This window comes from Dryobates pubescens, chromosome 33, assembly GCF_014839835.1.
Source record: "Dryobates pubescens isolate bDryPub1 chromosome 33, bDryPub1.pri, whole genome shotgun sequence".
NCBI lineage: Eukaryota > Metazoa > Chordata > Aves > Piciformes > Picidae > Dryobates > Dryobates pubescens.
The window spans coordinates 9,582,143-9,605,011 of record NC_071644.1 but is presented as its reverse complement, the minus strand read 5'-3'; the positions used below and the strand labels follow the sequence as shown (position 1 = coordinate 9,605,011).

General features: G+C 54.5%; 1 protein-coding gene across 5 annotated transcripts in view; it reads right to left on the bottom strand.

Annotated features, from left to right (window-relative positions):
* CAMTA1 (calmodulin binding transcription activator 1) overlaps positions 1-22,869 on the bottom strand; it is a 221,235-nt gene that overhangs the window by 146,000 nt on the left and 52,366 nt on the right. For all 5 annotated transcript variants that reach the window (XM_054175744.1, XM_054175740.1, XM_054175741.1 and 2 more), the window contains exon 4: positions 15,954-16,021. In XM_054175744.1, the coding sequence (XP_054031719.1) occupies positions 15,954-16,021 (68 nt within the window). The remainder of the gene's footprint in view (positions 1-15,953; positions 16,022-22,869) is intronic.

Below are 22,869 nucleotides of genomic sequence, written 5' to 3'. Positions count from 1 at the left end.
ACCTGGAACTGCTGCTGAACCTCTGACTATTCTCACACACCCAGCCAACACCAGCAGCCTCTTTCACTGAGCAGCCAAATCAAGTGGTTTGTGTTCATGTGACATGGGCCTGTAACTTCAGACCTGTGCCAAAGGTGCAGCAGTGAGTGCCTGGCACAGCTGGGAAAGCATCCCACTTCCCTCCCATGTCCAGGTTTCAAGCAGCACAACACCAGGGAACAGGCACAAGCAGCAGCTTTCCACCCTCTCCTTGTTTTCCCTTAGCAGAGCAGTGCCAGGTGCCTTTGCCACGTTCATCACACGGTAACAGGGCAGTCAGGTGGATGAAAAGCTGTTAATTATGGAGCAGCTCATCCAGTGCTCCATCAAGTGCATAAAGTCACCTCCCTGCTGTTGTAGTATAGATGATCTTATCACCTCGAGCAAGGCTTTCAGGACCAGATGTAAGCCAGCAAAGAGGTTCATTACGTTACAGAGCAGGGTTCTATCGGGAGGCACGGGTGTCACACCTCAGTTGGTCATCTTCCACTGGCATGTGTGTAATTAAGGCATACAATAGGTCAAAATAACAAACCAACATTTTAACACATCCAACCAGATTCTGCCCAGCTTCTCTCTTTCAGTTCCAAAGTGTTTACATTACTCTCAAAACCAAAACAGCTTTCTCTAACTCCAGCAAAGGCAAACCTTCCCTCCAGCCTTCCAAAGCTATCTGAAAACAATCCTTCTCCCACACCCTGCTGAAGACAACAAGGTCCTGATGGCTTCCTAGCACCATGGCCAGCTGAGACACAGGTGCACAGCCCCTTCCTCCATGAGAGAATCCCACCAGCAGTCATGGGACCTGCCTCCAAGCCCCTGGCTCCACCTGTCAGTGCTGTGTGCACCCCCCCCACGCCCCCCAGGAGGATGGCTCTGTCCTCCAGAGCCCACCTGCACAGCACGAATTCCATGGATGTGGATGGGAAACTGCACAAGGTCTCTTTTAGTACAAAGCAGACTTTCTCCTCCCATGTATGTTTGCAAGGTCACCATGCTCTCAGCTCCCTGCTTCTCAGCAGTTTTACTAAAATAGAAATTATAAATATTTTCTCCCCACACACACCCCCCAGCTCCCTGGGAGTGGAATGCTGAGCTCCATGTTCCTCCTCCTCCTGCCACCCCTGCTGCAGCAAGCCAGACCCCTGGCTCGGAGAGGAGACTCCTCCAGCACACCCTCTGCACATCAACACGCAAGTGCCAGCCACGGGGCTGATCCAACAGCAGCCTGTGGGTCACCTGCGTGTGTGGGGAGAGGAACGAGAGGAGCTCCTCTCCTGCCCCGGCATCCCACAGGTAACAGGCGCTGGAAGGACCCAGGAGCCCCCTAACGGCACCAAGCCCCTTTCCTCCTGTAGCCGGCGCCTCGGGAGCGCAGAGCCGAGCTCTGCTGGGCTGCCATCAGCCCCTGGCTGGTTTCTGCCACGAAAGCAGAGGGGAGAGGGCAGTGAGAGCAGTTAGCGAGGCTGATACAAAAGGAAGCAGAATGGAGCAAAATCTCTGAAGCATCTGTGGAGCAGCTGTCGGCTCGGATAACGCCACACCGAACGGCTCCAGGGCTCGTGGAAAGCGGCCGGGTTTTAAAGATATCTTCATGGAATGAGAGGCAATTTAACTTGATCTCCATTGCTATTGTGTTTCACTCTCCGCAAGGAAGAGCCAAGAGGGAAGATCTCCCGTGCTTATCTCCCTGGCACATAGCACAGCCAAGAGAAGCAAACTGATGGCTGCAGGAAGAGGCAGCAGATGAGGTCTGACCGGGATTCCCAGGCCACTCGATGTGTGCGACCCTATCGCAGATCTCCTCTGGAAGTCTTGCTGCCCAACCTGAACTCAGGGATTTGGGTCATACCTTTGCAGAAGAGGAAGGAGAAGCCCTGGGCCCGCGCAGAGGCTGCCCGGGACAGCAGCTCCCTGCCGGCAGCCCGGGCAAGGTCGGCTCGGCCGCGGAAAGCAAGCACAGTGCTGTGTGCCGAGCTCCACCTGGAGCCACGGCAATAACAACAAGGACTGGAGCATTAACAGCAATTTGCTTGATTTGATTAGCTGCTACTGTGCAGCTACACGGAGCTCTTTTCATTAATGCAGCACTAAATGGGAAATAATAAAATAGTGTTTTAATATCACAGTGCAGCTGAAAGCAGGAGAGGCAGAGTGATCCAAGCCATCAAGGAGCCCGTTTGTGCCAGCAGCATGAGGTGCTGGTGCTGCTGGGCAGTCAGGGCACCCCCCCACAGAGCCTGGCCACCATCTGTGTCCCCCACCCTCTCCTGCTGTGGGTGGGCACAACCCAGGTCTGTCAGTTGTGCATCACTGTGACAAACTGAGGCCCGTAGCCGCGGCAGCAGGGTCTCACAGCAGGCCCCCTCACCCCTATCTGCTCCACACCAAACACCAGGCTCCTGCACTTGCTCACTCCAGACCATGCCCTAGGGAACAAGGACAGCTCAGCAGCATTTCCCACTCCACTCAAAATAAACGTTTGTGGTGAGGCAAGACAGGGTTTGTTGCTCTTACAGAGCACCACACCATCCGAGGAAAGGGACCAGGAGCAGGTGAGTGGAGCAGCTCTGAAGTGTGAGCCCAGCCAGGCAGGAGCCCAGTGCTGTACCTGCCTTGCTCCTGTTCAGCTCAGGCTGGGGACACCAATGAACAAAACCTTCACCCTGGCCACTGCTGCTGGCACACCCCATCCTCAAACTCACAGCACCTCCCCCACCTCCACAAGGCCAGGAGCCACAGTGGGGACCTGCCCTCGGTGCCAGCAGCCAGACACATGCCCTGTGCACCCCCTGAAGCCACACAGCAGCCTGCAGACCCAAATGGCAAGCAGCAAAGCTGCAGCTGCCCCTTTCCTCTCCGCTGTGTGCTGTGGCATTTAAGAGCTCCCTGATCTCTCTTTGGGTTTCTTGCTCGCGGCCTGGGGGAAGGAGGGGCAAGGACGGGAAGAGGAATTGCAGAGCAGAAGCCTTTTGTCTCTAGTACTGATGGGACTGGAGATGCTCCCTCCCTCCCCCTCCTTATTTACCACCATGGCTCTCACATAAATTGCCACAACAGCACAAGAGCTATTTTTGCCCAGACTGCTCCTGCTGCAGCTGGGAAGGAAACACTGAATCCCATTTCTGGACTTATTTTCAAAGCAAACAGTCATACCCTGCAGCTGAGGTGCCTGGGGACCTGCTGTTGCTGGAGGCTACCCAGGGCTCCTAAGGATGCTCACCCCCAGCTCAGGACCATCTAGGCCCCCAGATGCACTGGAATTTCTCTCAGTATCACAGGCAGTGGCGAGAATGGAGTGCTCATGCCAGCAGGGAACACCAGGGATTGTCAGGGAAGATTTAATGGAGGGCTTGTGCTGGCAGGGAACACTGGGAATTTCCAGGGAGGAACCTCCAGACACCATCTGGGATTTGGCACAACTTGGGTGCACACCCTCCCCCACCTCCCTGTCCTCTTCTGAGGGGCTTGTTTCTTCTGTATAAAATCCTTCACTGGGGTAATGGGAATCCAAAGGGAGCTGCCTTGGGATGGGCACAACCAGAGGGAAAACAAGACCAGGATGCTCCACATCATGCTCACAAATCAAAGTCCCTTTGGCCTAAAGGACTGAGACGTTCCCCTACCCACGTCAGCACAAGGTTAATGAGGCTGCTCAGCTGTCACATCAGGAGCTGCTAAATGTCAGGCACAGCCTTTAATGGAAACTGTGGTTTGCTGCCTGGGGAGCTTGGGGTGCCAAAAAGGAACTGCAAAGCCAAAAGTGACTCTTTTTCCAGGACAATGGAGTAAGATCAGCCAGATCCCCTCCTTGAGAAGGGTCATGGCTCTAGAATTAGTTTTTCATTTTAAAGCCTATATTTACTTCCACTCCCAGCCAAGGCAAGGTTTTAAAGAAGCTTAACCACAAAACAGGCCGTGAAGCTGCTCCCAGGGCCCTGCCAAAGCCAGTGGCAGCAGCAGCCCAGAAAGTGCCTGGGACCTGCACAGCAGGGAGCCCAGGGCAGTGCCAGTGAGCTGCCACGGTGGGAAGGCTCCCAGCACAGCTGGGGGACCCTCTCCAGTGATCCCAGCACAGCAGCAGCCTCTAGCTCAGTGCTGCCCACATGCACTGTTCTGGGGGGCACCATGGCTGAAGCCATCACACCCCAGACCCTTACCCAGCACAGAGATGTGACACTCCCCACACACCCCCCAACCACAGCCCCTGCTCCACTCCTGATGGGGCCATTTTTCATCTGTGGAGCTGTGAGCTTTGTTTTCTCTGGCTATGAAGTTATCATGGAGTCGAGGGACAGCAAGAGAGGACTATCTTCCATCTTCTCAATCTACAGATGATAATAATGTGAAATTAACTTCCCCTGTCCCAAAGGAGGCAGAAACTGGCTGGGAAAGCTGGAGCCTTGGAGGAAGCACTGGGAAGAGAGACAGAGCCTGGTGATAAATCATTGCCCTTGCTTCCCAGGGAGCACACAAAGGATGAAGTCTTAGATTCTGCTTTCATCACAAGAACCTTACAGCTCCCCCTCCCACAGCTGTGAGTCAAGGCAGCAACAAGCACAAGGAAACCTTTCCCTGAGGAGCCGACTTGCTGGAAACCAAAGCCAGGTAAAAGCCAGCACCTTCCACCCGAGCAGACACCTCACCCTGCAGCATCCAGGGCCAGCACTGCTCTACCCTGCAGAGCTCTGCTCCACCTGGCACCGTCACACACTCAGGTGACAGAGGAACTAATGAATGGTTACTTGAAATCCTTCTGCACCATGGGAAGGTTTAAAGCCCTGGCATGGCAGCTCTGGCTCAAAGGGCAAGGAGGAACACCCAGGGACTGTCAGTCAGGATTGCTCCTGACTTTCAGGAATTCCTCAGCTCCCATTTCTTATTTCGACAGGAGGAAAGAGTCTGATGGCAGAAGTTATTTCTCCCCTGAGAAATGCTGCTCTCCAACTCTTCATTTACTCTGACACTTCCCCTCTGCTGCACCAACAGCTTATCAGAAGATTACAGCCCGAGTGGAAAACCAAAGAGGAACCTGAAGTAGCCCCCAGACCAGGGTGTCTGGGCCTCAGACCAAACCTGTCCTTGGCCAAGCAGACTCCACAACACTTGGTGCCAGATTCATGAGCTGGCACTAATGAAGGGGTCACCCAGAGGTGACTGCAGTGCCTCTGTCAGAGGGCAACATCCCAGCCACAGACCTGGAGGATGCTGGAACAGGTACCTGCAAGCTCTGCTCCACATAGAGCAGCTTAAAATAATATTTACACAGACAAATGCTCTCAGGCTTTAGGGAACTTGTTCATCCCAGCTGCCAGGGATGCAGATCACAGAGCAATAGGTTTTGCAAACCCTTTTTTTCCCCCTCTCCTCCTGAACAAACCCTTGGCTATGATCCTCAGGCAGTGATATGCAACAGCCCTGGAAGAAAGGAAGCCCCAGTAAGTGTTCAGCCTTCCTCACAGGACCACAAAGCAAAGCCCCTCAAGAGCTCATAAGGACTTCAGACTTCACCAGGTCTGCTGAGGCCCCAGCAATGTGTCCCTGCAGGGAGAGGCTACTGCCTTTCACATCCCCATTGGCCTCACTCCCAGCTGAGATTACTCCTGTGGCAGCCACAGGAATTCCAGATTGCACATTTGAAATGTGCTGCTCCTGGAGCTCTGCAGAGATGAAATACAGACTTCAGAAGCTTCTTATCCAAGCAGGAAGAGATACACATCACAAGAACAAGTCAAGTCTCTGGATTTTATGTCTCTAGAATTAAATGTCATTTGTGCTTCATATGAATGTGAATTCATTTTACACCTCCAATATTTCAGAAGATAAAGTCTAAAACATCAGACTTCACAATTTTATCCAGAGCTGCAGCAAAGGCAGTGGCTAATCCCATCAAGGGGACCTTAACTGGTGTCCAGATCCCTCTTTTCATAGCAGCAGTAGGCCATAGGTGTGGATTCCAAACAGACCCCTTGGTCCCAATAAATATGGATGCTGCTGGGCACTGCCTGGGTGCAGGCACCCCCAGGACAGCTCTTTTGGGGTAACACAGGACCAAAGAGTTCTTTGGCCAATTGACAAAGAAAAGCTAAACCAAATCCTCCTCCTCCTTCTGGGGGCAGAGGACAGTAAGGAAACCCACAATAAACCCCTGGTGAGGTCCCCAGAGCAGAAATTCCCAGTTGCAGATGCACCAGTCACAAATTCACCTGCAAGGGAAATCATCCCTGAGCAGAGCTGCAGCCAGGGGATAGCTGCTGACTGCTCTGGAGACTGGAGAAACAACCCTGCCTGCAGCATCCCTCTGGTGAACCTCCAGCTAAGGCCACACCTGGCATCTCCAGCCACCCGGGTGGGCTTCCAACGCAGCCAGACTGGACAGACCCAGCAAGGCAGAGCTTGGCTCAGCACCCCTCCAGAGCGTCACCAAACAGGAGTAGCCTCCTGCAAACTGTCCCCAGGCTGCACCTGTAGTCCCAGCAGCTAACAGCAGCATTCCCAACGCTCCTGCTGAGCACAGGATCATTCGCGTGTTGATGGCTCTGAGCTCTGCAGCAGGAGCACTCGTACTAACCGCTCGGAACGCCGAGCGACTGACGGCTGCCGGTAACGACCCAGGACCGACGCTGGAATACTGCAGTTGTCATTAGGTGGGATGCACCCAGGAGGCACAGAAGTCTTTTGGCAAATCATTTCTTGATATAATGACATGCCCCAGACCTAAATCTTAGCAGCAGGCATGAAACAAGGCAGTTAAACCGGCTTTGTTCTTTTAAATATGATTTTTAAAGAACTAGCATTTATCTCCAGCCTTCATTTATTTCTCTTCCCTGCTCCCACGGGGATGCCGTTTGATTTATTGGGAATTAGTTCTTACAACTCATGAATGTTTTAAACTGTTTTGAGACGAATCACGCCAGGATCTGCCGGACCGCCCCGCACCTTCCCAGCGCCCGCGGAGCGCCCGCCCCGCCGTGTGCCGGCAGCCGCTGGCCCTGCCACAAGCAGCTGCTTTCGGCACGGCCCTCGGCACCAGCTCCCTTCCAACGCCCCCTGCCATGGCCTGGCCCTGCAGGTGCTGCTCCGGCTCTGCCAGAGGCAGCTCTGAGCCCTACAGCGAGGTCCCTCCGCAGCGGTACCCGCAAAGGGGAGACGAATTCCGTGCGCTGAAGTCACTTCCAGTTCACCTCCGCTGCTCTCGGCAGCCCCCGGGGCTCAAAGCCCACTCTGTTTTCCCCAGCTGTGCCCAAGTGGGGCTGTACCTCGGATTTGCTCCAAATGCCATATTCCAGGGCATGTGCCAGGATGCCACCAATGCCCGTTAGCCTGGGCTCTGCCTGGCACTGCCCTGAGGTTTGCCGGATCAGGGAAGCCTCGAAGGGGATGGGGGCAGAGGAACTCGGCGCCACAGTTGGAAACGCTGAGAGGAATGAAAGAGCTCTCTGGCCCTCCCTTGGCTGGCAGCACCAATCTTGGCTCTGGGCTTGAGACACTGCGTTCAAAATTCGTAAATATTTGAAAAGTGAACAAAACTCCTTAATTAGAAATGTTAATTGGGAACCACTTCAGCCAGAAACTGCAGTTTGACAGTCGATGAACTTCCAAGGGCTGGCAGCCTGGCACCAGCAGAGCTCAGCATCCTGCAGGCATCCAGGGAGAGCTCGCTGGGGAAAAAGCAGACCCCTGCTGCCCCCGGGGCTAAGGGGAGGCACAAGTGGTGGCACTGCCCAAGCCTGAACGTTGTGGGCGGCACAGGAGCCTCGACGGCCACTCGAGGCATGTGCTTGGGCACTCCACAGCAGCCTGCCTTAAGCCCCTCCTCTCTTCCAAATCAACCTCAGGAATATCATCTATTTATTTCTATCAGTTCAGCCCCATCAATTAATGATGACAAAGCAATTAACTAGAATGGCAGGCAGTAAAAAATAACCACATAATGCCTTCCTTAGAGGAAATCCATTCTGTAATCCCAATCGGTCTTCATTAACACAAAGCATTCCAGTAAGAGGCAGTAATCTGGTTATGCTCTGTGAAAGATGAAGATCTGCAGAGCAATTTTTCAGAGTTAAGGCTAAAGCCTTTTGAGCAAATGGAAAGGAAACAGTTTGCATTTTCCCAGCAAACCTTCACAAAGCCCAAAAGAGTGCCAAAACCTAACGGACCTGGGCCAAGCAGATTGTGCCACATCCCCAAAGAGGCATCAGGCTGGCCCCTGGCGTACAGGGTGGAAGGCAGCCACCTAACCACCTCCCCTCCCTGTGCTCTGTGGTCTCTGCACCGAGGGCAGGGCCACATTGGCGTTCTCCAGCCCCCGCTGCGAAGGCACCGATGCCAGCACCACACAAAGACCAATCTCAAGCTGCTAACCACAGCATCCTCAGCCACCCTAACAATCGGGTTTGGGGCTAAAAGCATCCCAGTCGGCGTTTCCCAACCTGATGCAGGTGAGGAGGTGATGCCTTGCTGGTTCTCATCTCCAGCTCTGCCTCACAGGCGACTCAGGGCAAGGCACCGGGAAGAGACCTGCCACTGACTCCTCTTCTGCACCAGCAGCCTGAGGAGCTGAGCAGGTTCCTGCTGCAGAGCGAAGGATTTCCTCACTCCAGGGCTTCATGTGATGCACTTCGACAACACAGATAATCTAATTTACAAATTTTATACAGCAAAGGCCAAATTGCTAGAAAAATGAGATGAAAAGCTCACAAACCCACCCCAGGACAGCTTCAGATGGAAACATTTCCCAATGTTAAGCCCTATTTGCTGTCAAACTTCTTCAGTGATAGATCAGAGGGAATTAAGTACAGAAACTCCTGCAAAACACACAGACAGACACCAAGGTAGTCACCAAATCTCCAGCCAAAGCTGCCAAGCACTCTCAGCCCACAGTTTATAACAAAGCAGCTTAAAGAGCCCCAAACTCCTCCAGGAAGGTGCTCCCCACACAAGCTTCATTATTGCCTGACTCCGATGCCTATCTTTCCCTGTGCCCTCTCAGCTCATCCTGCTCTGGAATTTAATTACACTGCAGTATTTTTAGTTGAGATGAAATTACACATTTTCAGATTCACTTAGCCTGAACTAACTTTTGATAACAGCAAATCCTTTTCCTACCATGCCCTAATTTGAGACCATCCCTGGGAGCACAAATCCTTCTTTTCAGCCTCGTGTCACCCCCCCAGCACAACCACACTTGCCAGCTCCCAGCCCAGCACTGGGCACCCAGGGTCTGCCCAGCATCTTTCCTCTGCTGTTTTCTGAGCCCAGGTCAAAGGTGAGGTCAGGCAGTGACTGTTCCCTACAAGCTGCCACCAGGAATCCCCACAGGATCACTGTTCACAACTCCAGCCTGTCCCAGGGCTCCCACACCAGCTTCACTCTGCCCATGGAAGCCAGAGCTCTCCTCTCACCTGCCTCCCACAAGCTGTTCTCTGACACAGCCTCAAATCCTCAGTGTATTTGAAATCTGCTTCCCCAACATGCTGAGCCCAGAGCCTCCAGCTAATGACTGTGACCGAGTTAGGAGCTGTGATTGTGCTGGGCAAGATCTTCACTCTCTAAGCCTTGACCAAACTATGATTAATATCAGAGAGAAGCAGAGATGAACGTCAGCTCCCACATCACCCACACTGAAGGCAAAAAAGCAGCCCTGCTTCTTCCCTCTCTGGTGCACATCACCAAGGATGCACAAATGTCCCTGCAGGGCAGCAGCTGGCAGATGCCCACCCCAGCACAGCCACAGCACCACTGCAGGGCTCTGCCTGCTCCTCAGCTCCTTTGGGGGGGAGGGGGGGGGCAGGGTTAGTCACTGAGAAAACTCAAAGAATCTCCAAGGTTCAGACCACAACTTTCACTGTGACCCTCTCCCTGCACCACCAGAACTGGCAGAGGGATGCTCCAGGTGCTGCTTTGGTCCTTGGACTCACAAACCAAGCACAGACCAGGGAAGGCTCAAAAAGGATCAATAGCCTGCTGGAGCCCCAGGGCAGGGTGAGCACCGGGTCCCTGTTTCCCCTGTGCTCCCCTTCCCACCACAAGATGGAGAAGAGAAGGCTGCAGGCAAAATGCCAGACCTTAGGCTTTCATCCTACCTCTGCCCATCTCTGCTGACACTCAAAGCCTTGCCTTCACTCATCCCCTGGGTTTTACAAGAGAGCTTAAAACACTGCAGCCACTTCCCTTGTGAAGAGCAGGCTCCCTGGCACCTGCACCATCCCTCAACCTCTCCACTGGTGTGAGAGCAGACCCAAGGGCTCAACACCACATGTGTGGAACCCTCTGTGCCTTGCTGGAAAGGGAGCTGAGCAGAGCCATCAGAGCCACGCAGCACCTCGCAGGCAGCAGAAGATGGAACAAGCTCTGATGTTATTAGTCTCATTAAAATTGGGTGAACTACCCTGCAAGGGGGACCAGCCTTATTTATCTTCATTTAGTCCATCATTGACATGTGTAAAATAAACACAGAACTAATGCTGTGGGCACAGCTGGCTCTTGCTGGCAGCCACAGCCACATGTGCTCTGATGGGGAAGCTGCTGCCTACCAGGAGAGGAGCTGGATGGTGCCATCGGATTCCAAGGGATCCACCGATACCTAAACACTTCCTTACTGCTCCACATCCTGCTGTGGGCCTGCCTCGACATGGGGCTCGGTCTGAGGAGACAGTTGTCAGCAGCCTGCAGGACCCCAAGGCTCAGGTGCAGCAGTCCAGTGGTCCCCAGCTCCACCACATGCACCAGCCCTGGGCACTTGATCATGAGAAGCCACAAACACCTCTGCAGCCACCCATGGTCTGCTTGGTGCACACCCCAGCACCCAGCTGGCCCTCCTGGCAGGACGTTTCCATCACCAGTGTGACCAGGGTTCAATGCCCACTGCTCTGTTTGGCAAACAGTCACGGATCAGTTTGCATCCCCCCAGCCGCTCTGCGATGCCAGGCTGTCAGCTGCTCCACACACAGAGGCTCACAACCCCCTCTCAGCTCCAGATCCCTGGCACCACCTTGCCTGCACTTGGATGTGCAGCTGCAGTCACACTGCATTTGCACAAACTTTGCACCATCCTCAGCCAGAGAGTGAAGCCTCTGCACCCCCTCCCCCCAGACCTGGGCTGTCCCAGCCGCTGCTGGCCAAGGACAGCAGAGCAGGGTGAGCCCTGATGCCTCTGGCTCCAGCCCTGCCCTCCAACTTCAGTGACAGGGCTGGAGGAAAAGCCTCTGTCGACAAACAATCCCAAGGAAAGGTCCATCCTCCTCTGCTGGTATTTGTAGGACATTAAGATGCAGGGAGCAGGCTCAGGCACTCCTCCCTGCATGTTGTTTTTGATGCAGAATGTATTGGAAGAACTGAGAGAATATCATTAAAGGTTAATTATGAGCAACTTAAAGGTTATTTTTGCATATCTCACCTCCTGGACAAAAGCTGCCTCTTCATTACCATACCAGAACAGAAGTGAAATTGTGAAGCCTTTAAACCAGAATTGAATGCTGTTGCAGTTTGGAGCAGGGTGAACAAGTCCTTGCTTCCCTGGCCCCTCTGCAGCCTCTACCCCTTACACACAAAAGGCATCTCCAGGGTGGTCCCACAGCAGCCATTAAAGCCTCTGTGCTCCTCAGAACCCTTTGGCTGGAAGCACAAAAGCCTGAGAAGATCAAATGGTCTGGCAGGGCTGGTTCCAGATGCTGGGAACCCTGACCCAGAGTCTCTCCTGGCACACCTTTACCTTTCTCCTGCTTCAACAAGGACCAGGGCAGCTCTGCTCTTGCCTGGCTCAGCCTGAGGAGCCCAGGTCACACAGCTGAATCAGGAGGGATTATGGCAAGCAGCATCCCAAGGCAGGAGGAGCTGACAGCACACACATCACGTCACCTCTTACCACACCACCCCAAAACACCAACAGGCAGAAACCCCACAAGCTGGGCACCATGGCCAGCCAAGGGTGATGGTCCCAGGCCCTGCAGAGGGAGAGGAACTCCAACACAAAGCCTGCACAAGCTTGCAGGGCTGCTTGCATTTGCAGCCAGCAGAAGGGGAGACAGAACTTCAGCCACCACCACAAACTCAGGGTGGTACTCCACGACCTCCAGCTCACAGCAGCTTCTCCTCAGCAGGGACCCTGCAGCCCACTTCAGCAGAGCCAGGCCAGGCTGGCTCCGGTGCGGAGCTGCTGGGGAGGTAATGACCTCCTGCAGCAAATTAATTGCAAAGCACAATTGTTTGCAGTCTTCATTTAAACCCAACCTTAGTTAATCTCACTTTAATGACACAGGAAATGGAAAGTCCCTTAATAAAGCAAGTTGTGAATATTGATTACCTTATTTTTACCTGAAAATTGAATAATTCAATTAATTTTACTATTAATTATTTAATGTACAATTAATACACTGCAAGATTCTGACTTATCTGCAAGGAGCCCCTGATAAAGGCATCCAAGATACCAGACACATGAGCTGCACAGCTGGGCAGGAGAGGAAGGGGACACAAGCAGCAGGGTGGGGAGGGGGCTCACCCTGCCCGGTGTCCCCAGCAGTCCCCTTGCACGGGGGTGTCAGTCACTGCTGACCCCACCCCTGCCCCATCCCCAGCTGCAGCAGTGGGGTCAGGTCCTGGGCAGGGCTCAGCACAGGCTCATGGTGTTGGGTTTTCCTGCCATGCTCCTGCTAAACCTGACTGCAGACCTGAGCCCCCAGCTGGGCAGGAGGCCACAAATTTAATTCCTTGGGAAACTTCAAATCTCTGGAGCCAACAAAAGTCACTGAAAATGAGCAGAGGAAAGCAGTGATTGTTGGGAGTGCACTGCAGGCAGGAAAGGCAATTTCCAGCTGTCTGATGTCAGCTGCACCCCTGGATTTAGCCACAGCAGCAGCAAAAGCTGAGGTGACTAAGCGGCAGAATGATCCAGGGCCACGACCACAGCAGGCAGGGTTACTGGCACTGCTCCTCACTCCTTGGCCCCTCCTTAGCACCTGAACTGGCCTCAGCTTCCCTCAGGTCTTGGCTCGTGATGGGAGCTGTGAGGATGCTCCTGTGCATCCTGAGTGCAGGATGAGTCCATCCTCTCCGCCCAGCCCTGCCCACAAAGCTCAGCCTGTTTTGGTGTTGCTGCTGTTACAACGGTGGGTCCTGACTGCCCTGAGATTTATTAAGCTGGGGTTTTTGGGTGGGAAACACTGCCCAGCCAACTGCCCCCAAGTGATACTTGTTTTCCTGACACCAGGAGAAGGGAATTAAAATGCTGAAAATAATGCAGGAGGTAGCAGGAGTAAAACTGAACTCCCCCAAACACACACTGAGTGCATGCAAATCACCACTGATCTGCAGGAGCAGGCTGCTGCCCAACTTCAGTTGCAGAAATATTAATCACTGCCAAGTCTCAGTCCCTAAAAATGGCATTTGGGCTCTTTCTGGGCTGAAACCCCACACCTGGGAATTTCCCCAGCCGAGCACAAGTGATGGCTTATCACAGCAGCAGCCTCCAGAGAGGCATCTCTGGGGCTTTGTGAGGGAGGAAACAAGAGCCTGGTGCTTGCTGCCTGCCTCGGCCCTTCTGGGGCTTTGTCAGCCCAGTGCAGTGAAGGGCAGCAGCACATCTGAGCCTCATTCCCAGCTGCAAAAGCAACCCTGCAGCCCTGGGCACAGCCAAGTCCTCAGGATTTGCATTGCAAGTTGGAATGTCAGAGCCTTCAGCCCTGCTGCACCAGCAGAAAGCTGCTCTGGTCCCTGCTGCTGATTCTCTGGCACCTTGTCGAGTAACCAAACATCACTTCAAGGGAACATCAAGGCTGATGCCTTGAGGTGGTCTTGTTAATTCCTGTTGATAGACTGGGCTGCCTAAGAGACTGCTGGAATGAAGTCCAGGATCTCTACACCATCAGTTTTAGAGCCCTTTAAAAGCTTCCTGACATTCCTCTAGTGCCATCACAATGGCATCATCAGATGCAGCTTGGATGAGAGGAGCCCTCAGGCAGTGCCCTCCTCCATCCATGACCAAAACAGCACCTGGCTGGCGCTGTGTGGTAAACATGGGAACGTATGAGAGGAGGAGATGAAGACACTCAGCAATGGCACTCAGAGGAGCTCTGACTCCTCTGCTACCTCCAGAACCCATGTGCCACGGTGACCAGCTCAGCAGCAGCTCCTGCTCAGAGAGCAGAGCTGGACAAACCCCAGGGCCAGCATCCAGCACCTGCCAACAGCTCCACCCAGCACCAGCTCCCCAGGTGCATCGTTCAGCCACTGCCAGGGTCCGACACAGCTCCCCCTTAGCAGCCACTCCCCACTTCACACCACCTCAGTCGCTAACGGCCTCCCTGCCAATCGCTTCTGGTCACTTCCTGAGATGCAATCAGAGGCACCCAGAGCAGCAAACAAAGAACAGGGAGCTCCCAGCTCGCCCCAGGTCAGTGTCATTAACGCTGTGACGCTGAGTCCCGATCGTACGAACTCAGCATTTAACTCTTCCAATTAATTTTGATACTAGAAAAAAAAAAACCACCCCCAAACTCAATGACTGAAAAAGGTCCTTGAACAGCCAGCACAACTTTCTGTCTCCTGGGACACTCTTTCTTTCAAGTGTAAACAGGCAGGAGGAAGGTGGTGTAATATTAATCAGCACCTGAACTCTTAAAATCGCTGCCACAAACCCTTCACAAGCTCCTGTCTTCCACGATGCCAGGGATACCCAGGCTCATTAAATGCTTTCTGGCCACTTAAGAGGCTGATCTGGCAAAGGGTCAGCAAGGAATTCTGCATTAATTCTGCACCCTGGATTGCCAGGTCAGAAAAAGCCTTCTCCAGCATCCCCACACTGCCTGCTGCCCTGCAGCCAGCAGAGGTGTGGAGCAGAGCAGTCAGGCACCCACCAAAGCAAGACTCTCAGCTGCCATCAGTGAGAAAGGTCCATCTGAGGGCCCTGCAGCCACCACAGCAGCTCTGGGCTTTGAGGGACAACTTGAGAAGGCAGTTGGGTTTGAAATGCCTCCCTGCACAGGCCTTGCAGACAGCTTAACAGGACAAGTAAATGCATCACTTAAAGGCAGAAGGCACCACAGAGCCCCAGGGCACAGTCCCACAGCCCTTCCCTTCCTGCATGCCATGGGAAGCAGGTTGTCCTTCTCCCCCACCTCTGTCCTCTCACTGGCTGGGAGCTATGGAACACCTGAGGCATTCACCTGAGCCCTGGTCAGGGTGCTGGGGTCTCACTGTAATTGCTGCACTGCTGCCTAGTGAGGGAGGTGGTGCCAGCCCCAGCAGCAAGCTGTGCAGGACGCTCGGGCACCAGGGTGCCGCAGCAGCTGGTGATGGCACGTGGGATGCTAAGCAAGGGCCCTGCCACGGCTCTGCCCTTCCCAACAGCAAAGGGGTGGACTGGGATAAAGAAAAAGGGAGATCTCTGCAGCATCAGAAGGGAGGAGCTGGCAGTGGTAGTGCAGGGAAGCTCTGTGCTGCTGAGCACGACCAACGTGGCAGGGAAGCCCCCACAGCTGTGCTGCAGCCCCTGGGTCCTGGGGGACAGGGGCAGTGAAATACGCACAGCAGCACTGGCTGAGTGACAAACTGCAGGCAGGCTGCTAGGGACCTCCTCACCATCAAACACCTAACCCCAGCCAGAAGACAGCAAAACACAAACCATCCCACACTGCCCCTTGAGCAGGGAGCGCTGTCAGGGTCAGCTGCTGCAACCAACTTCCCTCCTCTAGAGGGACACAGCCGAACCCTGAGCGCTTGGCTGAAAACTTGAACCTGCCAAGACCGCAGCTGTTCCATTCTGAATCAATCTGATCTCATTCAATAAAATGCTCATTAAGTCAATTAATGAGAGTTTGGTGTCACAGGCCATCCAGCATGGCTGGGAGCTGTCTCTCGGTGGCCAGGGCATCGACTGGGGAGCGGCAGGCAGCGTGCCGGGGCGCGAGCGACGTTACCTTGTCTTAGGGGAGGTCGTCAGCCATTCCTCATGCTTCTCAAACGTTATTAAATAGGCTGCAATTTCCTGCAAGAGAAAGGCAGAGAGAACAGAGGGTTACTGGCATGGCTGTGCTGGACACTGGCAACTTTCACAGCACAGAAGTTTCATCACGAGCAGCTGCCAGCCCCAGGGCAGCTCTGAGGCTGGGGCCAGGCTGGGACTTGCACCGCTGAAGGAGGCTCAGCTAAGTGAGGGGAGGGCTGCAGAGGAGGCCAGGCAGCGACGCTGCCCAGCCGAGAGCATCGCGGCGAGCCCAGCACTGCGTCGGGAGGCCAAGGGGAGGGCAGCGGCAGCAGGGCCACGGGAGGCTAAATTAACTATTTATAAATAGCACAGCATCAGTGCAGAGAGAATTACTGAATTATTAATGGCTGCCATGAGCAGCCAGCAGTGACATCAGCTGAGCCAAGGCTCCCCCTCGCAGCAGTGATCCAGGCCATTGCTTCCCCATCAGAACACATTCGTTTGCAGAGAATGATCGGCGACGGTGAGGTCATCGATGGTGGTGTCTGAGCCCACGCCTGGCAACGGCAGGCTGACTGCCCACCAGCACCCCTGCTCTGAGCCCAGCTGTGGACTGGCCACACCAGGGACAGAGCATTGCTAACAGTCCAGGAGAGACAGGGATGGTCTGCACTGGAGGGCATAGGACCAGCCCCAGCAGCCACTGACACTGCACCAGCACCACCCTGATGCCTGGAGGTGGCCAAGGGCCCCCGGGGATGAAGTCCATAAGCTGCTGCAAACAAGATCTTTTCCCCCCACATAAAGATGTGCTCAGAAGGAGTTCACTTTTTGATGATCCTCCTCCAGAAACTGCTTCCCAGCCAGGCCCAAGTGTCCTAAACAGAAAGGGACCTGGGGGTGCTGATTGACAGCTGCCTAAACATGAGCCAGCAGTGTGCCCAGGTGGCCAAGAAGGCCAATGGCATCCTGGCCTGCATCAGGAATAGCGTGGCCAGCAGGAGCAGGGAGGTCATTGTGCCCTGTACTCTGCACTGGTTAGGGCACACCTTGAATACTGTGCCCAGTTCTGGGCTCCTCAGTTTCAGAAGGACATTGAGAGACTTGAAGGTGTCCAGAGAAGGGCAACGAGGATGGGGAAAGGCCTTGAGCACAGCCCTGTGAGGAGAGGCTGAGGGAGCTGGGGTTGTTTAGCCTGGAGAAGAGGAGGCTCAGGGGAGACCTTCTTGCTGTCTACAACTACCTGAAGGGAGGTTGTAGCCAGGTGGGGGTTGGTCTCTTCTCCCAGGCAACCAGCACCAGAACAAGAGGACAGTCTCAAGCTGTGCCAGGGGAGGTTTAGCCTGGAGGTGAGGAGAAAGTTCTTCACTGAGAAAGTTGTTGGCCATTGGAGTAGGCTGCCCAGGGAGGTGGTGGAATCCCCATCCCTGGAGGTGTTCAAGAGGGGACTGGATGTGGCGCTTGGTGCCACGGTTCGGTCATGAGGTCTGTGGTGACAGGTTGGACTCAGTGATCTTTGAGGTCTCTTCCAACCTTGGTGATTCTGATTCCCGCTCAGACACTCCTGCAACAGCAGAAGCTCTGCAGAAAGGTCACTGAAGCTGCCTTGAATGTTCAATTGCCTCAGCTCAGACCCCAAGGCCAGCTCAGCCTCCAGAGCTGCCGCAGCAGCAGCGTCCCCAGGCTGTGCCACCGCAAAGGTGATGCACGCAGGAGCAAGGCCTTCGACCAGGAGGTGATTTTTCCCTTTCCTCTTTTTTTTTAGAGGCAGTTCCATTTAAGGCTGTAGCTGTGTAGTACCAAAGCTAAAAAACCCCCAGTGCTCTCCAACCAGCTGGGCCAAGCATCTGCTGGAGCCACAAAACGCAATTATATTACTCCCAAATGAGACGTAAAAATATCTTGTTTCCAATACTCTTGGTTTTAAGACTCATACTTAATGTCCTCTGGGCATTGCAGCGGTGCCAGCTCTCCGTGTTAGGCACTTTATTAGAGCTGTGTGAATGTCATATTAATGACTCCTGACCAACATGTTTACACTGCAAAGAAATTCTCCCAGCATCCACCGCCGTGCCCCTGGCAGCTGGGACGGGCGCAGGGCTGCCGCTGCCCGGGCCAGGAGGAGCAGCAGTGGCACCCAGCCCCTCTGGCACCCCTCTGGAGTTCCTCACTCAGGGCCACGGAAAATTCAATACCAAACCCAGCAGGCACAGCCCTGCCCCGGGCACTGGCACAGCAGTTCCACTCCTGACCTTGCCAGGGAACACACCAAGCCTGCCCCGCTCAAAGGGGCTGCTGCTGGGGCAGGCACAAGGGCCACGGTTCAGACACTGCATGGCCAGGGAGCTCTGGCCCCACACTGCCATCGGGCTCCAAGGCGGCATCGACCGCTGCCCAGAGGAGCCACAACAAGGCACTACTGAGAGCCTCACTGCAGGGCATGAGCTGTAGGAGCCAGCCACTGATTCTGTGCCTATGTATAACAAATTCAAATATTCTGCAGCTCAGAGCCTTCAGGAAGAGATCTGTGGTGTTCTCACAGCCGGGGCAGTGCCCCCACCAGAGGTGCTGTGCTCACCAGAATTTGATTCCCAACCCATCCCACATTGCATCCTGGCCTCACTTTGTTACAAACCTGCATCCCCTGGCAGCAAGGTGAGCTGTGCAGACACCAAGGGACAAGCCTAAGTGGCTGCCCAGAAGGAGCTCCCTACACATCCCACCCAGCCCCCAGTGCCGGCCACTCATGGTCGTCTGAACGAGCAGGTCTGTGCAGAAGCAAATCCCTCTGATGCAGAGCCTGGTCTGGCTGCTTGACCCTCAGACCCCTGCAAAACCAGGCAGGGCTGGCACTGTGTGCCCCTGCTGGAATGCAGCCATGAGCAGAATAAAGCAACTTTGAACTTTTGGTGGCTGAACATCACCTTGCTAAGCACAGACCCCACAGCACCTCAGGGGAATGAGCACCAGCCTGACCTGAGCCTTGCTGGCTTCTTCTCTTCTAGCTGGCCTGGGCCCTGAACACTCCAAAGCTTCATCTCAGGGAGGAGCTGCAGCTCCTGGGTCTCCAGACAGCTCCAAAGGTGTCATTCAATTCTTCTGACAGGATAAAGGAAGGATCCCCATCAGCTGCCAGAGTTGCTCCCCCAGGCTTTCTGCTTAACAACATATTACATACAGCCTGATTCCCCTCCTCCGGGGGAAACACCTTGGAAAATGCAGCTCAGGGCATGCCAAAATGAGCTGCACAGAGACCCCCTGGCACTGCCTCCTGTGCCAAGCCCCCAGCACAGAGACAGCAACCCCTGGCACTGCCTCCTGCACCGAGCCCCTAGCATCACAGGGGCAAGTGCCCCCTCAACTTTCCTGCACTGTCTGCTCACCCTGCAGCCCCCTCCACCAGAAGGTCTGGGCACCACCTGCATGGAGGGGCTGGCACACTTGGCATCATGAGCAGCAGCTCCTCAATCCAGCTGGCAGAGCTGCTGGTGCCAGGGGAGCTGGAACCGGGCACACAGCATCCAAAGCAGGCTTGGTGTGGGGGGAGCTGCAGCCACAGCAGCTGATCACAGCCAGGGAGAAGCCAGCAGAAGCTCCTGTCCATGGTCTGGCACTGGAGTGCCAGCTTCTGTCACCACACAGCATCAGGCTGCAGGAGCTGCCTCGTCTGCCACCTCACCCCAGAGCAGAGCTGCAAGAAGCAGACAGCTCAGTGCCACTCACAGGCAGAGCCTGGTGACAAAGGGAACTTCCCAGCACATCCTGGGGACACCCTCAGCTGGGGAACACTGGCTTCCCAAGGCACAAGCAGCACAGGATCTCAGCCCAAGATACCTTGGGCACTGCCCACAGCCTGGATGGAGAGAGCCTGTCCCAGGGTCCCAGCAAGAGCAAAAGGAAGAGGTGAGACAGGGCACACAAACCCAGAGCAAGTGTTTCCTGCAAGCAAAGCCCAGACAAGCTAAGAGCGAGCCCAGACAGCTCTGCTCACAGCAAAGCCCTTTTGCCTCCATCCCACCAGTGTGGTGAGGAGAGCACCACCTGGGAGATGTGGTTTCTGGGGAGTCCTGGAGCCCCAGCTGCCACAGGAGCTGCTGCAGCTGGGGGCAGCCCAGGGTCAGAGCTGCCCTACACAGGCCAAGGCTGGAAATGTTCCTCCCAAGGACATCACCCTGCAGAGCTCCTGGAGGTGAACTCCTGCAGAGAGCTTGGTGTGTGCAAGGTGGATAAAAAGCCTGCAAGGCCCAGAAGAGAGCAGCCAGGCTGAGGTTTGATCATCAGGGGATGCTTGTTCAGAGCCCATCCCTGCCTGTGCCAGCGCTGCCCCTGCGTCACACCAGCAGCCCCTGTCCTGCCGAGCCGGGGGGCAGGGAGATTTATCACCAGGAGACACAAAGTCATTAAATAATTAAAAACAAAACTGTAGGCACAATAAAAGCCCTCTGATAGGAACCCTGCATTTTAATGTGTGTTAATTCCCCTAATGATTCACTCTGTGGCTCTTACAGGGTCAAATCAATGTCTTCACCAAAAATTCAATTACATCCCATTCATCCCAGCTCGGAGCCAGCCTTTGTTTGCTTTTGTCTCCTATCAAACCCTTTCCACTGCTTCTTGCCCAGATTACAAACAGGCAGCATGGCCCCAGCAAGGTCAGACAAGACAGAGCCAGGCTTTGGACCCCCAGCTCCTGCCCAGCCCTGTGTCTAATCAGCAGCACAGCGAAGGGAGGCAGGGCACAGCCGCCACCACCCTGCTCAGCACTGCTGCCAAGGCCTCCCATGGCACTTCCCAGGGTATGTGGCACCAGGGGCACCATAAGGCCACCCAAGAGCATTCCTGTGGGTAAGGGCACTGCACACCAAGGCCACCTAAGAGCATCTCCGGGGACAAGGGCACTGTGCACCAAAGCCAGCAGCTCCTTGCTTAGGATGCCTCATCCAGCCCCATGTCCCTTCTAGGCCCAGCTTAGTAAAAAGCTCAGCCAGTGAAGTGCTTCTGAGACACCAGAGGACAAAGCCTTCATCTGCTCAGCCAATGCAGCATCCCATCAGGCAGCTGGAGAACTGAACAGCAAAGCCACTCTGGTGACACTTTGCCTAAGCCTGGCCACATCAGACTCACAGACTGCTGCTCTGGCTGAAAGCACTTCATGCCATGAACAGCTGCTTTTATCTTGCACTCCTGCCTGGGGAGGTGGAACGCACCGAGGGGCCACCAGCAGCTGTGAAGCAGAGTCAACCACAGCAGCCAAGGCCACGCCTGGGCTGCAGTGGCTCTGGACAGCTGCCACCGGCTGAGGCTGCCCGGCAGTGCCCTCCTCCTTACCTACAGCTGCAAGCACCGAGGCATCTCCTGGCCCAGCCAGCAGGCAGCTGCCCCGAAGGGCTGCCCCCAGGCACAGGCACTGCTCAGCATGAGCTGACTGGCACTGCTGATGTGCCAAAGGCCAGGCAAAGCTATGGAGCTCTCTCCTCCCAGCTCATCTCTGCATCACTGCCAAGGTGGCAGAAATACCAGCCTGACCTCTCCAAAGAGAAAATGGAACCCAAACAGGATTCCCAATGGCAGATAGCTTAGGGCTCCTGATTTGTCACAAAGTAATAAACCATCAGTTTAAAATCACCAGTCTGAAATTCAGTTAATTACTTCACATGAATTATGAGCATCCACATTAATAAGCTTGAAATAAGTGCATGTGGTGAGAGAGTTTGTGCACACCTCTGGGTTCCTACCAGAGCTAATAAAGTTGTGATCTCTGCAGCACTCATTCTCTCAGGAAATCTCCACATCCTTGCTGCTATAAAGACAAATTCCAGCCCGTCGCTTCCATGTCGTCCTTCCACCCCGAAATCAAATATGAATTCATGTTGCTTGTGTAGCATCTTCTCAGCTGGGATCAACCTGTTTTCATTTCCCAGCCATCACTGCTCTCAAAGCCATTAATATTCCGAGTACCACAACTACAAACTGACCTGGAAGCCACACAGAGTTCTCACTGCCTTGTTTAGCATCAGTGGCACAGGAATGGCAGTGCCATTGCATTGGTCCCATTGTTTGGCCTCAAATAGCAACATGGCATCAGAAGGGACAGGGCTCAGTGAGCTGGGGAGAGAGCAGAAGCAAGAGAACAGCAAGAAAAGCTTTGGAGTAGGTGGCAAAGGGAGGTGAGTCCAGCTGCTGCCAGGCTGATGGAGACCTGTGAAGAGCAAAGAGCCTTTGAGCCTAGGTGGTTTCCTTCCTTCTGCAGGCAGGGCTTGGGTCTGAAGTGTTGCTGCTCTGTAAGTTTCTAAAGCAGAAAGGTTGGTGCTGTGTCCCAGGCTGAGCAGGGATAACCCCAAACAGAACCAAGGAATCGTTTCCAGCCACCACATGCCCAGGGGCTCCCGTCTCAGGAGAGGAGGTGGTACTGGGGTGATGCCCTTCTCCACCAGCCACCCAAGAGAATTCCAGGACTGCTCATAGGCACCGAGAGGAAGGTGCCTTTGGCTGGGGACATGGTGGCAGCAAGCAGCTGGGCCGCAGGACTGGGGGGTGCCATTAACAACCACCTCTCACCAACTGCCTGCTAAAGGTCCAGCTACTCATTTAGCAGAAGAAATGGCAGAGTACTCTGACAGTTTTCAATTAAGGCCCAGGATGTCCTCAAACTGCAGCCCTAATTAGACATTACAGGGTGACATTTAGGAATCCCGAGCTCCATCAGCTGATCCTCTGCCTGCAAAGGCAGCGACGCCAGGCAGCACCCAGCACGCCAAGGGACGGGCTCCATCCCCGTGAGCTTTGCCACCTAAGCAGCTTGGCCTGGCTCCTGAAGTTAGAGCAGCAAAAGCAGCAGCAGCCTCAACAGGACAGGGAAGCCAGCTCAGACAGGCCTGGACACGTTCCAAAACAACACTTACAGAGAG